Here is a 15,242-nt window from a genome sequence, read left to right as displayed (position 1 = left end):
TCTGGGTTCTATCATTATTAGTAGCACTTGTCCTCTTGTCTATATCTGGGAAATTAAAGTCTCCATAATCACACAATTCCCAGCCATATTTATTTCATTAAAAATGTTAAAGAAGTCTCTATCCTTATCCAAATCGAATCCTGGAGGTCTGTAGCAGACCCCAAGCACCATCCCACTGTTGCCTCTCTTTCCCAAAGTGATTTGATTTTATCCCTTACACCAAACAGATTTCATTTAATCCTTACACCAATTCTAATTTCTACCTCACCATTGGTATACGATACTACTCCACCATCTTTACCTTTATCTCTATCTTTCCTGAGCAGCACATACCCGTCAATACCTGTATTCCAAGCATGACTACTATTCCACCAGGTTTATAGATCCCTATAATATCTGGTTCTAGTTCTAGCATTTTGTTACCCAGGCTCCTTGCACTGGTGTACAGGTATCACAGTTGTCTCTGCTTGGCTTCACCCAGATCCCTTGCCCAAGCAGGTACAGTCATTTTACTGCCAACTGCTGCAGCATCGCATGAGGAAAAAGGGGGACTTTGAAGTACACAGGATGAACCAAGACATTTAAAACTTTAAAAGTTAAACCAATACCTGAAACTGCACCTTAGTGCTTCTGAAAATTCCAACGGAAACACCCTAATGGGCCCTAAGGTGCCACTATCTTCCGGTTGTTTCCCTGACCTACTACTATAAACTGAGGCTCATATGGACAAAGCCTCCGCAATTTTGCCTTCAATCAAGCTGGAATCCTGGTAAGAAACATGGTACTACTCTATTATTGTTCATATAGTTCCATGTGTGTGCATGGTGCTTTACAAAGTAAATAAAAATGGAGTCCCTTCACCATGTATCGGATAAATGGAAACACAGAGCTTAGTGTTATCTGCAATGTACGGACAACATAGGCTGTACAATCAGCTACTGAGGGGCCTGAATCATGCTTCGGCCTGGTACTGGTACATTTTTGTGGCTAAAAATACTTTAAGAGCTTCAGAAGTTCCACCCGTCTCATTCTAGAGAGCTGAGACCCAGGAATGAGAATCTTGCACGGATGACATCCTTAGGGAAGGAAACATTTACATTTTTGTAAGGTAAATGGTAGTATTTTCTAATACTTAGAAGTATTGGAAATATTCATACCGTACTGTAGGAAATGGTTCCTTTTTAAGGTTGCTCAGTGTATTGTCTTCTCTTAATTTATAAATGCCCATATAAAATAAATAGAACAACAATAACAACCACACCTGAAGTCCTTGTCCATCTACAGTGACAGAATTTGCTCTTTGCATCTTAGTCTGTTCTCCCAATTTGTTCATTTGCTGGGGGCAACTCTTTTCTTTTTTCACAGTTGCCTGTCTTTCCTAGAAGAAAAGTACAAAAGGGCATTTTAACATGGAATACAAGTTTACTCTAGCTGACGGAGTGGAACCACGTACTAGCTTTTCCACTAGAGGCAAACATTCAGATCCCGCATTAGCGAAAATGAGATCTCGGTCAAGTCACTACGTGATGTTTGGGTACTTCACACAACATCTATTTATGTGCCTAGACGTGCCACGGAGACTAGGCAATAGATAGATGACAACTGTCCAATCACAAAACAAATGCAATGGTGTGAAAGATAATCTGACATTGTATTATCCTCATCTGCCAGGTCTAGGTTCTCTAACGTGGAAGCTAATCACATAAAATCCTAATAATTTAAAATGAAATTCTTTAACAGATTACTAATCGCTGGAAAACTGTTTCTGATGCAGGACAGACAGTTTTTTGAGGGCACTTTCATTGGGTACTGGCAAAATATACTCATACTTTCAGGTACTGTAATAAACTGACTATATAGATTTAAGAGAAATCTTTTCTTTTATAAAAGATACATTTTGAGGAATAGGGAAACAATATACAGAGAGCATAGCTAACCTACATCAGACTTCTAAGAGGTTTGCAACTTCTGATAAGATTGATGTATAGGGCATATGGGTGGGTGAAAGGAAGAGAAGATACAACTCTTTAGAAAGAGAAATACTGTGAGATTTGACAAACAGATTTTCAACTGTTTATCAACTAGTTACACCAAACTTTGTGATATCATTAAAATTAAAAAGAGGAAGAATTCTACTTGTTCTCTATATTATTCATTTATTTTTCTATTTATAAAATAGATCCATCATGTCCTTTTTCACATGTCCACAAAATACAATGCAAAATGATATGGCAGATCTTGATTACTTAAAATCTGTGTCCCCAATCCTGGGCTGTGCTCCATTAATTTTATATCACTCCAGACATGCAAAGGGGCTTTAAACTAGCCAGGGGATTAGACTGGCACAGAACTACCTCAGCAGGAAACCACATGAAGGGCACTTTTGTGCCACTACCCACACTCCCCCCAACTGTGCTCAATAAGCAATGTATTAAATGCCACAGCTTATGTTACATACTGGGGCAAATCAGTCCCTGGGGTACTTGCAACAAAGCCAATGGGGTTTCACTTCAATTATTTTGTCCCATTCTTTCTAAAGGAGTTTAAACTAATTAGTAAGAGATTTTGACACAGATTCTCTGGCATAGCTGACAGGCATTCAGCTTAGTACAATGCCTGAACAGCACTATTGTTATTGGGGTTTAGTTGGGGGGCATCAGTGGCTTTATACCATCGTCGTGTTCCCAAAATCAGGGGCTGGGCAGAGGTCATTCTTGCCCCGGCAGAAATTAGTGCTCCTAGTTGGCTCAGGATGTTCTAAGTTGTACCTGGCGCCTTTTCAGTAGCCAGGGATTGCTGAAGGACAGTAGCATTCTGACCTCCAATAGGAGCCTACAGGTGTGGCCAGATATGGCACTCTATACTTGCTGGATATTTTCCCTATACAAAGAGAATCTTCAAGAGGCCAGTTAAGTTGGCCTTTTGGATGTTTTGCACTTCTGTACCAGTACAATAGGATTATAGTGGGCTGGGAAAGGGTTCCCTGCACCGTCCATTGTTTACCCTCTGGTACTTGGGGAAGCTTTCTGAGGCAACCGCAGAGGGACGGAGGATTGGCTCCTCCTCTTCCCTTCCCCTTGTGAGAAAGGAGGATCTGTTTGCAAAGAGGGCCAGTCTCTCAGATAGCCCCTGGATATTCAGCTCTAAGGGCTTAGTGTCCCAGAGTATATTACACCTTCGTCAGGTTTACTTTCTACCCCTCTTCCTGGCGCATATTTCTTTGCTGTCAATCAGAACGGTTTTGGATTTAGTGCATCTTGTGACTGTTTCCTCCTCTGGTGAACTACTTCTGTTACCCTCCGTCTCTGGGTGGAGCAGCCTTCTTCCTGTTCACCACCCCTTCCAGTGGTAAGTTCCCCCTTTTAATCTCCTGCTCCTTCAAAGTGCATCTTGTTAGCGTGGAACATGTCCAGAAGAGCTTGTTAGTCTCCTCTATACCAGTGTGAGGACATGGCCCTTCACAGGGCCCAAGAATCTGGCACGTAGCTTAGTAGTTTTAAATATCAAAGTACATTTAATGCTTATTCAAGGGACAGATTAACAGTGTTGGCCAGGCATTGTACAAGCTTACCTGAACAGCCTTGGCAATGCACCTCAGCACTGACCTGAAAAACATGCACACTCTCTGTGTTGCCCCTAACACTGTCAACAGTGCCTGGCTTTTATGATTTTTACAAATTGGGACCAGGATGAGACAACCAATCTGATTTTCATTTTTTATCTAACACAAGAGTTAAACTCAGGTATGCCTTGCACAAATCCACTGTGCCACTCACTCTAATATTTTTTAAATGGGAAATCTGTTAGTGCTATGAGCAAAGAGAGACAATTTCAAATATTAAAACAAATTCTGCATAACAAGAAACATTCTAAATAACTGGAAATAATTATCATCATCAACATCAACCACTCAAAAATTAATAAGAACTACATGAAGAGAAAATACCCGAGTTAAGTAGGATTTAGTAATACCTTGGTGCAAAAGATCAAATATGGCTATTGATGTTGCAGTATTTTCAAATTTCAAACCATCTGTGGCTGATATACAAAAATGGTTTAAGGACAGAAGTCAGGGGTTGGGGAGAATTCAAACTCTAAACAGTGTTAAACTGAGCAACATATTGTATAGTAACTCCAGAGCACTGACGATAAGGGAAAGGGGTAAAATCCAACATATAAAGGGGAAAATAATTTTAAAAGAGAAAAAATAAATTATTTTAAAAAATAGGTCTATTCCTAATATGTGCTGTTAAAAATCTTTTTACACCATGCTGTTTCTCAGAGAAAAAGTATTTTTACATTGCTGAGAACGGTCTTGACAAAAGCGATGTTTACCACAATGCCCAAACCTGCTGTTATTGATCATTCACAAACTAGAAGCAGCAAGTGATGATTACCTCAAGCACAGTTGTTGTTGTTTTTTTTAATCCCAGCATGAGACACAGATAACAGCAAAGCCCCTCAGTTGGCACTATGGCTGATACTTCCATTTCCAGAATCATCCTTTATCCAGCTTGTATTACTTGTGGTCTGGGTTAGAGAACAATTTGCCTAACTGAACAAGAAAGCTTCTCCTGCAGTTATACTATAAAATTTCTCCACACACTGGAAACAGAAAAATCTACAGGCTTTAAGAGAAATATAAGAGTTTTCTATAGCATCGCTATGCCCTATAGAGTATAATGGAAAAATTATATTCCTGCTATAGAACTCCATTAGAGGTTATGAAAATCTACAGAACAGACATTATCTACTATAATCTATTGTTTTACAGTGATTTCTAAAAAGTATATTTATTTTGTATTAACTTCTACAGGACTTTCTCACCAGGGACTGCCTCAGTGAATCTAATGCCTGCTTCAAAAATGGTGTTGCAATACATCCATCAATCCCAACTGCAACTCTAAACATCTCAAATGTACAGAACCAAAACAGTGTTTCTCTGTTATGGGCACCTGCTGTCACTTTTCCAAGTGATGGTGGGGTCACATTGCTGGGGCAGGGATGTAGTGGCAGAACCAGAGTGAGTGGTGTGTTGCAGTGTGCTTAGGATCATGAATTGCCTTATTTTGGTCTGACATGTACACAGGCTAGCCTATACTCAGCAATCTCTGTACTTCCTGCCATCTAGCTTAGATATAGGACACCAGAGTATGTCACTGGGTGCCAGAAGAGTGTCCTCTCTGTAATGTTTTGGAAGGGGCAGATAAGGGACTGTCCACCTTCTATCCCACACTCCTGCTGCTAGGCACAGGTTTTTTGTGTGTGTTGCACCAACAAGGATTTGGCTCATAGTATAGATACATTTATACTATGACCTACATCTTGACTGTTTACTCTACATTTGCATTAATACAGAAAGAAATTTACATTTCATGGCCAAAAAATCTTCTCTCAGATTCCCTGGCACTGATGTTCTGTATACGTCTATCAAAGAAAATCTAAATGAAGGTTCCTTTGTAATTACAATTAAAAAGGGATATTTTTTAAGAATTAGGATATTACTGTGATATCCAAGGTTTTATCAGAAACTAAAAATGGCATTTTAAAGAGATAATAACAATTTAATAAAAACATTTCTGAATAATGGTGCACAACTTCTAAATTAATGTTAGGCAAAGCTGACACTTAAAATAAATGAAATTGCAAAATGCAGACATTTATTTTCAAGGTGGGAGACATTTATACTACAACTATGTTCTATTCAATGATTTTTTTCATTAGGACATACAAAATGCATGATGTAGCTATAAATTATTTTGTCTGATGGACATGGGTGAAGTTGAGTGAGAGTTACTCAATGTAACACTTTAAAAAGTTAATGTACATTTTGATGGCTTAAGGAATCAAATTGTTCTGCTCTTCTGTCCATTCTTCAGGTTGATAACATTCAAAACAACCCCTGTTACACCAAGTGAGTACTCTAATTCTACACATTTTCCCACCTTTCATATCCCTTTTTCTCCCCCTCACATTCCCTACTTTGTCAAACTATCCTTTGGCTGTTAGATAGGATGGAACTTGGATCACTCAATATCACTCCAGGGAGTCACTGTTGAGTACCATGAAGCACTGCCTCCAGATAAGAGAGAAAGAACCTGAAAACTGAAATAGGGCTTTTCAAATGACAATGTACACTTCCACCACTAAACCGCTAGGCCAGCCCCAAAATGCACTTTATTGCAAGAAGAATGTTGCAATATCAAGACCGTTTTACACTTATGTATATGTGGACACCTCTATGTTACGCACCTCAGGGAGTGAAACTCCTAAAGTGGGTAGAGTCTGTTGGGAAAAAAACAGTTTCAGCTAAAACATTAGAACAACAGGAGATGGGAAGGGAAATCCACTAAAAGGAACATTAAGTTACAACAGTCATGCTGAACAAGTAATCAACAAAAAAGTGAGCTGGTTTATTCCTATTACTGACACACTTCCACAAAAGTATATTCTCACAGCATTATGGCTACCACATCACATGATTCATATTTCTGAGAATGAGGCTGAGAACACTTGGTTACAGATTCAGAGAAAGAATGTGGAAAGAATGTCTGTGTTGCCTGAAATAGTTTAAAGAGACACCTTTTGCTTCTTGTAAATATTTTCTTCTTTTTTTGTCCTTTTAATTCTTTGAATCCTAGTCCAAGGCCAGGAGAGCCTGATAAACAATCTTTTTCTACTAATTGGTTAAGAACCTATACAGTGTGCATGTACAGAAAGAATTTCTGTTTTCTGTTGATAGGCAAAGGTATACACTACTACACCTTTTAAAAAATGAAATTGTGACATTCACAAATACAGCTCTGTCTACTCCCACTAGGGTGTGCAATAAACTGTATTGAAGGCACCTGACAGAGCAAATAGATTCATGGACATCTGATCTTCATCAATCTCCAGAAGCAGAGCATCATTCAGCAAAAGCTGTCTCTGTGCCATAAGCATCTTGGAACTAACTAACAAGGGTCAAGGAAACATGAGTTACCCATTTATTGTGAGAGCTGTTTCATTACAAGCTTTCCAATAATATTACACAAACATGAATGAGAGTAAGAGCCAGATCAAAGATGGGAGAGATTGTTGACATCCACATCTACATATTTTTTAAAAGTAGGCTGCTCTAATCTTGCACCAGCTGCCCTCATTCCCAAGGGGCAATGCCAGCAGCCCAGGATCAACCAGGTACCTGGACATCTTGACCAAACCTCTTTCCCTTAGCTATATGCGTGCACTGGAGGCCAGGAGAGGGGACAGTCTCAGAGCTACTATAGAGGCTCTCTCTATGCCTCCCAAGGTTTCCCTCAGCTGTCTGGTTACGTTAAATATGAGACTGCTTTACAACAGGAGAGTACCGCAAAGCAGCTGGGCTGTACTGGTGAATGTAACCCAAAAATAGCACAGATAAGTTGTTTAGAACATTTTCTGTATCAATTACTCTTTCCCTTGTACTCTATTGTATAAGCTATTTTGAGAACAAGGCTATCTGTGCAAAATATGGAGTCTGATATTTTTGTTAAGTGTTTAGCTATCAAATTTAAAAAACAAAAGAGTCCTACTAAGATCACAAACTAATTTTTTTTCCCTGTGTTCACATTTCTGGACCACTGGTGCACTTCTTGAGCCATTGAAGACAGTTGGCCTTTGATCTCACAACTCAAAGTGCACTCAAAGAATGCATCAACAGCAAGGCCCAAGACAGCATGGCTTATTACTTACATTTAAAACCTAAAATAAACGTATATCATAGTAGCTAATAATACATGATCTTCTAAGAAAGAAGATACAAACTGAAAAAGTAGATTTAAGATAAACGTGTATTAAAGTCCAATGGAAGATGATCTGAGAAACAAATTTAGGAATGGATAACAGTGATGGGGAGGGCAGGCAGCAAGGTATAATTCAAAATGATTGAATGTCTGCCATTTCAGTTTATCAGCATCTTATTCATTTTAACATTGAACTGTGTTTGCAATACAGATAATTAGTTGGAAAGATACTTTCTTTCCTCCAGGGCAATTATTAATTTCAATCTGACTTCAAAGAAATGGAAAAGCTCTTGCTGTAGATAAGAACACCATTGTATTTCGACTGTTTTAGGTTTGCAGAGAATTGAATCTGAAATTTCATATAATGTGTTTGAGGAAAATACCTCTCTCTGTGTTTTAATCTCACAGTTTCATTATATGATGTGCAACACTATTATATAAATTTTGCAGTGCAAGGACATACATAAATAATGCTTACTAGTGTAAATGAAAGTTACTTAAATAGGGTGAAATTTACCCCCTGCAGAAGCCTTGAACAAGTCCTATGACCCACTTAACATCTTTTTGGATGGTTTAAAAGGTGCTTTTGAGCTGACTCTCTGCACAAGAGTGAATTTCACCCATACACTATACATGAGAAGAACAGATGAATAGTCTTAAGGTTAAGGCACAGGAATAGGATCCAGGAGAACTAATTCCCAATTCTGTCACTCATTTCCTGTCATGCCATTGCCAAGTCACTTACCTTTAATATGCATCATAAAGCTTGCTTTTATAATGTGTATTTTTACCAGATAAAAGAAAATCTGAATTGATTTATGCAAGAGAATGTAAAATAGGGTGAGGTATTCTAAGGTTTCTATTGCAATAACTTTTAGGAGTAACCAAATCACTCAGAAATGGCCCAACAATGACTTAGGCAGATAATCCTAACTACTGGCAATAAACCCCCCACACCACCACATGCTGACTTTATGCTCAATTTGCTTTATGGTCAATTTTATCCATTTTATTTCTTTCACTTTTTGATACAGCTTAATGTCACTCCACTTTCTCTTTTTGAAATTGATTAGTTACTATGGAAACAATGATGTGTGGAGTTTCATAATATACCCCATGTAAAGTCAATGTACATAATGGTTTACAATTTGTACCTTGATTTGTAAAAACAAAGTTTGGATTATGGTTTTTAAGATCACTTATGTGGATTGAAGAAATTATATGCAGTAACTCCAATGAAGTAAATGAAGTTTCACCAGAGTGAAAGCGGTAAAAGTGACAGTAGAATCAGATTTATTATATATAAATCATATTGTGTGATTTGGTTGGTATGTTGTTACACAAAGGAACATACATGATTTAGAGTGGATAGAGAGAAAATCTTATTATTTTATTACTTGTTTACACTGATAGAAAGAACAGTGTGATTGTACATTGATAAAATGAAACAAAGAGAGAGAAGGCACCAAAAGGGAGAAGCCAAGATGTCAGGCAGCCTTTACTCCTTTTTTGCTTCGTATAACAAGCCATATTGTAAAGAGAGAGCAGCTTTTCTTTCTTATTGGAGACTCACTCATCCCATTCCAATACTCCATTTCTAACCTGGTTATAGTCTAATTCTATACTCATGCTAGGCTAGGATTCAATTGAGTTAAAGATTTTTAAACTCACTGCCAGTCAACTTTATCATGAACTTTCATTATGTGCATGTAATTAATTGGGTCCAATGAACAATATCAGCACTGAGTTATAGACTTTTCCCCCCACCATATAATTAGAATATAATTACCCACAGGATATCAGAATGATACAAAACCTTTCCTCTAAATGTGCCCTCATTAGGAAACAAGTCTCAATGTACATTTATTCAATCAGTGTGAATTAATTAAAATGTTACTGAAATAAAAGAGGATAGCAATAAAGTGTATCTGACATCTATTAAAAGACTATCACTTGAGATCTGCATGCACAGTTTATAACTAAACTCATTTAAGTCAAGTAAGAAACTTCACCATACAATATACAATATGTACCATAAACTGGAACTGTGAATATGGCCTATTTTAAAGTAGACAAAATATGTCTTATTAAAACATGTAAAAATTACAGAAGAGCCATGTACAAAGTGCTAGATCTTTGTATGATATGGAATCATGCAAAGTTTTCTGTGCATCTATATAGTTGTCAGGGCCAGCTCCAGACCCCAGCGCGCCAAGCGCGCACTTGGGACAGCATTTTGCCGGCAGGGCAGCAGGCGGCTCCGGCAGACCTTCCACAGTCATGCCTGCGGAGGGTTCGCTGGTCCCGTGGCTCGGGTGGACCTCCCGCAGGCATGACTGTGGAAGGTCCGCCGGAGACGCCTGCCACCCTCCCAGCACACCCTCCGCAGGCACGTCTGCAAGAGGCCCCCCGGAGCCGCGGGACCAGCAGCGCACCCCCTGCGGCATGCCGCCGTGCTTGGGGCGGCCAAATTCCTAGAGCCTCCCCCGATAGTTGTTTTAAAGAATACACAGTGCCAATTCCCAAAATGTGTGTGTTTTCCATATTTTTCAGCTGAGAGCTTTGCCTTCTGAATGTATGGGCAGAATCTGGTAGGCCTCGTTTTTAATGTTTTGAAAGATACTTTGTGTCTGGATGGCAGATTTAAATTTAATGTGTTCCTAAACCCTGCTTCTTTAACGGCTATTAGAGTCACATGTTAGAGGTGACAGTCTTGCATCCTCTTTGGGAGTAAGTGCTTTTTTTGTTTGTTTACATATTTAACAATCTTAACATTTTACTGTTACTCAAAATTGGAGGTTTTATGAACCTATATGTTATATCAGAGCTTAACATTATTATGAAGTACTTTGGATATGTGATAGAGAATGTATCTCTGAAAGCCTGTTGGTTACAGAGAGTCAGGTCATGATCCTGAACGGTATTCTCCATGAGTTGCTCCATCAGCTTGATGGTAGCTCCACTGAAATCAGTGAGGTTCTATGTGGGTACAGAGGTCTGCCCATTCATTGCAACTTGCAGGATTGGGGCTACAGACTGTAACAATAATAAATGCAGGGCTATGATGTATTACAAAGGACATTAATTCACATTAAAGAACATACATACATCATACGGAAAGTTTGTAAAATGGCCTGGGTGAAATCTGTGATCTGATTTGCTGATTTACTAATATGTAAAAAATAAAAAAGCATCTCTTGCTATTTTGAATGCAAAAGAGTACATTTAAAAAATACTTAAAATTAGTTATTTGATACCCATTGTAATTCACAAACAGCAAATGGATTTATATCAAACTTTCTCAAACACCTAATTTCTGTGCTGAGAACAAGCATAAGAAATTTAAAACCAAAGGACAGTAGAGGAAAACAGTCACAAGTGACCTAAAATAAGGAGTTTAACATGTCATGTCAATCTTGTATATAGTGTTGCTCACAGAGCACAGGGAAAGATTTTATTTACTGTAATATCAATGATTATTAAGTTTATCTTAGCTGCTGCCTGTTTTCATCTCTTCCAGCAGGCTGGTGATATTCAATCCATGTAACATATCTGGATAGTTTGCCCCCTTTCAACTCTACCACCTCTTCCCCCCATCCCCACTACTACCATACAACCAAACTTCACTGATCATTGCATTGTCCTTATTGTCTTCCAAACAGCATCAATCTTCTCAGTGAAATTCAATGATATTTAATATTTCATAATCATTAAATTATTGTGAAAACAAAAACAAATCATAGCATCAACATAGAAATGTAAGACTGTAAGGCACCTTGAGAATTCATCAAGTCCAGGCCCCAGCGCTGAGGCAGGACCAAGAATACTTAGACCATCCCTGACAGGTGTTTGTCCAACCTCTTCTTAAAAACTTCCAGTGATGGGAATTCCACAACCTCTCTTACAAGCCTATTCCAGAGCTTAACTAACCTTATCATTAGAAAATTTTTCCTAATATTTAACTTAAATCTCCCTTGCTGCAGATTAAGCCTGTTATTTTTTATCCTACATTCAGCAGACATGGAGAACAATAGATCGGTCCTTTTTATAAAGGCCCTTAATATATTTGAAGGCTATTGTCGAGTCTCCTCTTAGTCTTCTTTTCTCAATACTAAATATGCCCCGTTTTTTTAACCCTTCTTAACAGGTCAGATTTTCTAAACCCTTTTTTCATTTTTGTGGCTCTCCTCTGGACTCTCTCTCATTTGTCCACATCTCTCCTAAAGTGTTCCACCTAGAATTGGACACCATACTCCAGCTGAGGCCTCAAGTGTCAATTAGAATGTGACAATTACCTCCTGTGTCTTACATACAACACTACTGTTAATGCACCCCAGAATATGTCTTTTTCACAACAGCATCACATTCATGACTTGTATTCAATTTGTGATCCACTATATCCTTTAGATTTATTCCAGAAGTACTACCAACTAGCCAGTTATTCCCCATTTTGTAGTTGTACATTTGGTTTTTATTTCCTAAGTGAAGTACTTTGCACTTGTCTTTACTGGATTTCATCTTATAGATTTCAGACCAATTCTCCAATTTTCAAGGTCATTTTGAATTCTAATCTTGTCCTCTAAAGTGCTTTCAACCCCCTCCCAGATGCTGTTATCCACCAATTTTATAAACACACTCTCCACTCCATTATCCAAGTCATTAATGAAAATATTGAATAGTATCATACCCAGGGCTCACCCCATGGAAACTCACTAGATACAACCTCCCCGTTTGACAGCAAACCACTGATAACTACTCTTTAAACAGGACCTTTCAATTGTGCACCTGCCTTATAGTAATTTTATTAAGACCACATTTCCCTAGTTTGCTTATGAGAATGTCATGTGGGACAGTGACAATGGCAATAACAAAACTGTAAGATTGCTAAAAAGGCACATAGGTGAAGGGAATGACCTCTACGAGTGAAGGAGTATTCCAAAGGATAGCAGTTTGAGGTTTGAGAACCCAGGCTTCTAACTCTGCTTAGGGACCAATATACTGCTACCTTGAAATGAGAGTGATGCAAGGCTTCTCTCTTTCTCAGCCACTAGGGCTTCTGGAATTTCTAGGCCTTCCCAGACAGACATGGTGGGAAGGGGGACCAGATACAAAAAGCCTCATTCCCTCAAAACAGGACAGATTGTGGAGGAGTCTGGCCTGCTGGCAGTCTTTCCAAGAGATAAAGAAAATCTGTCTGTCTGCTTTGAACTTTGACTAACAGATACCAATACCCAGGAGGGAAGGGCTATTTTCTTTAGAAGACCTTGATGCAAGAGTTTTCAGTTTGCTGTTTGGTCTTTGCCACCAGACCTCTGGGGAGAATCTGGGTTCACTGGAGGAAGGCCTAGGAAAATGAAACCTCCATGTAAGGGAATGATATTGGATGATCTCCAGGAGCATGGCCTTCTACAATGTTTATTTGCTTTTTCTTTTTATGACACACCAAATTTCTACTCATGAGCAATAATGCAAAAAAAAAAACAAAAAAAAACCCCACAACAAAAACACTTTCTCTAGTGATCACTGATACCAAAGTAGTGTACCAGATAAGAGATCCCCCCTCTTCCTAGTACATAATGTACTGTCTCTGAAATGCAACATTTCTACTGATGAACGAATGAATTTGTTTACTATTGCACATTTAGAGGATTACGTCACTATGGTTCTTCCTGCACACAGGTATTCACTGCTTTGCTGCAGTTATTGATAGAGCTGGTTTCATATTCATTGAAGTATTACATTCATCAAGAGCAATCTCCACAACAAAGGAAGTGGGAGAAACCAATTTTAAAAATTGTCAAGACAAACAACATATGCACTGTAATCAATCATATCCAGGAGGAATTCCTGTTACCCAGGTCAGCGATGTGCAATCTGTAATGTGAGTGTACATAGTGCTCTATTATTACACATTTTTGGAAGGATCAGCTGGATGACCAAACATACTGTATTGTAAAACAGTAAAGTTTCCAGTGAAATACATTGCACCAAAGGCAACCACCTCCTTCCCATGACAATGTACATGTCCAGTGCTGCAATGCACTGTCCAAATTGATTTACCGGTATGTAGTTTGAGTCAGATTTGTTTACTTTAGGTCACGAATATTTCTCAGTACTTTTACTCCTTTTAAATTTGCAGAATCAAAAAAAGCTACACAAGGGTGAACTAGGTTTACATATCAACAGAACTGTTAACTAAATTCCAACTTCAGGACAAAAGTCTGCCTCCTTTGCACTTGTAAAACACCATGGAAAAAAATGGAGTTGCACAAATGTAACCAAGGGCAAAATTTCACATGCAGAAGCTTTATTATTGGTGATGATGCATAAGTAGTATTTATTATTATCTGAAATTCAAGTTGGCTTTCAGATCTCAGGCTAAGTTTGCAGTAGTGGTGTTTAAGAAAACAAAAAGCAAAATCTCTTTCTACACATAAACTTACATTACCTGCAATCAGTGCAACACAATAATCATGGAAATCAACACATCATTACAGATAATCTAGGAAGCTACCATTTTGCAATTTAAGTTACTAAGCACTAGCTTAACATAGCTTTGACTCCAGTGACTGCAATGGAGTGATTCTTGATTTACATAGTTGTGGGGTGAGACTCAGGCATTAACAAACAAACAGCAAAAAGAGAACACAGATAATTTACAAATCATTACAGACTATTTAATAAGCAGAAGCATTTTTAAGGAAAAGTTTAGAGTTTAGAAAGCCACTTTTCCAAATTTTTCTGACAGCTGTATAGTTTCTCAAATTCAACCATTACTTTTTTTTGTTATGAAGTGTATTTAAAATGAAATGTCCATGTGTCCATGTATATCACATCTGTTATTAGCATTAAGATGATGATGATGCTGTGACTTTCATAAGCATAAAAACTCAATTTAATGTATTAATATAGATGTTAATTCTGAAGGTCTCTTTCTCATGACAAACTGCTCAGCCTTTTTCAGTTGTACCTATGTACAGTGTGCATTTCTTTTTCTATTTTCATTGAACTGAGTAATTGTTTTGTGGACAGTGAAATTTACTGTCCACTCCTGCAGAATAAAATACACCATAATGTTGATGCATAGCTTGCTGCAAGGCCAATGTCATCATTCTAGGTAACCTCCGGTTGAGATGAGAGACCTCAGCACTGCAGATATACAATGTGCATCCCAAGCAAAAACTGCCCATAAGAATAACTTCATTATTCTGGGAAGTTGGATCTATAAAAGATGTAAAATGTAGAAATGTTCTGCCTATACAATTTCTGGTAAGTACAGCATGACTAAGTAATAAAACCTGAGTCAGCTTCAGTTATAGCATATCCTACAGAAAGTTCATTGTCACATGAAGGAAAATGCAATATATTGGGGGGTGGGGGAGAGGAAGGGGGGAAGCATTTCTGCCTGTAAGTCATGAACTAGAATTATCTGTTCTGTTTTGGGCTTATATATTGCTGTCAAATTAACAAAAAGCTAAA

The 15,242-nt window shown here is 38.2% G+C and overlaps 1 protein-coding gene across 2 annotated transcripts in view; it reads right to left on the bottom strand.

Moving 5' to 3' along the window:
- DGKB (diacylglycerol kinase beta) overlaps positions 1 to 15,242 on the bottom strand; it is a 534,249-nt gene that overhangs the window by 310,625 nt on the left and 208,382 nt on the right. For both annotated transcript variants that reach the window (XM_045008243.1, XM_045008242.1), the window contains one exon: positions 1,262 to 1,378. In XM_045008243.1, the coding sequence (XP_044864178.1) occupies positions 1,262 to 1,378 (117 nt within the window). The remainder of the gene's footprint in view (positions 1 to 1,261; positions 1,379 to 15,242) is intronic.

Source organism: Mauremys mutica, chromosome 2 (assembly GCF_020497125.1).
Source record: "Mauremys mutica isolate MM-2020 ecotype Southern chromosome 2, ASM2049712v1, whole genome shotgun sequence".
NCBI lineage: Eukaryota > Metazoa > Chordata > Testudines > Geoemydidae > Mauremys > Mauremys mutica.
This window is presented reverse-complemented; position numbering and strand designations above follow the sequence as displayed.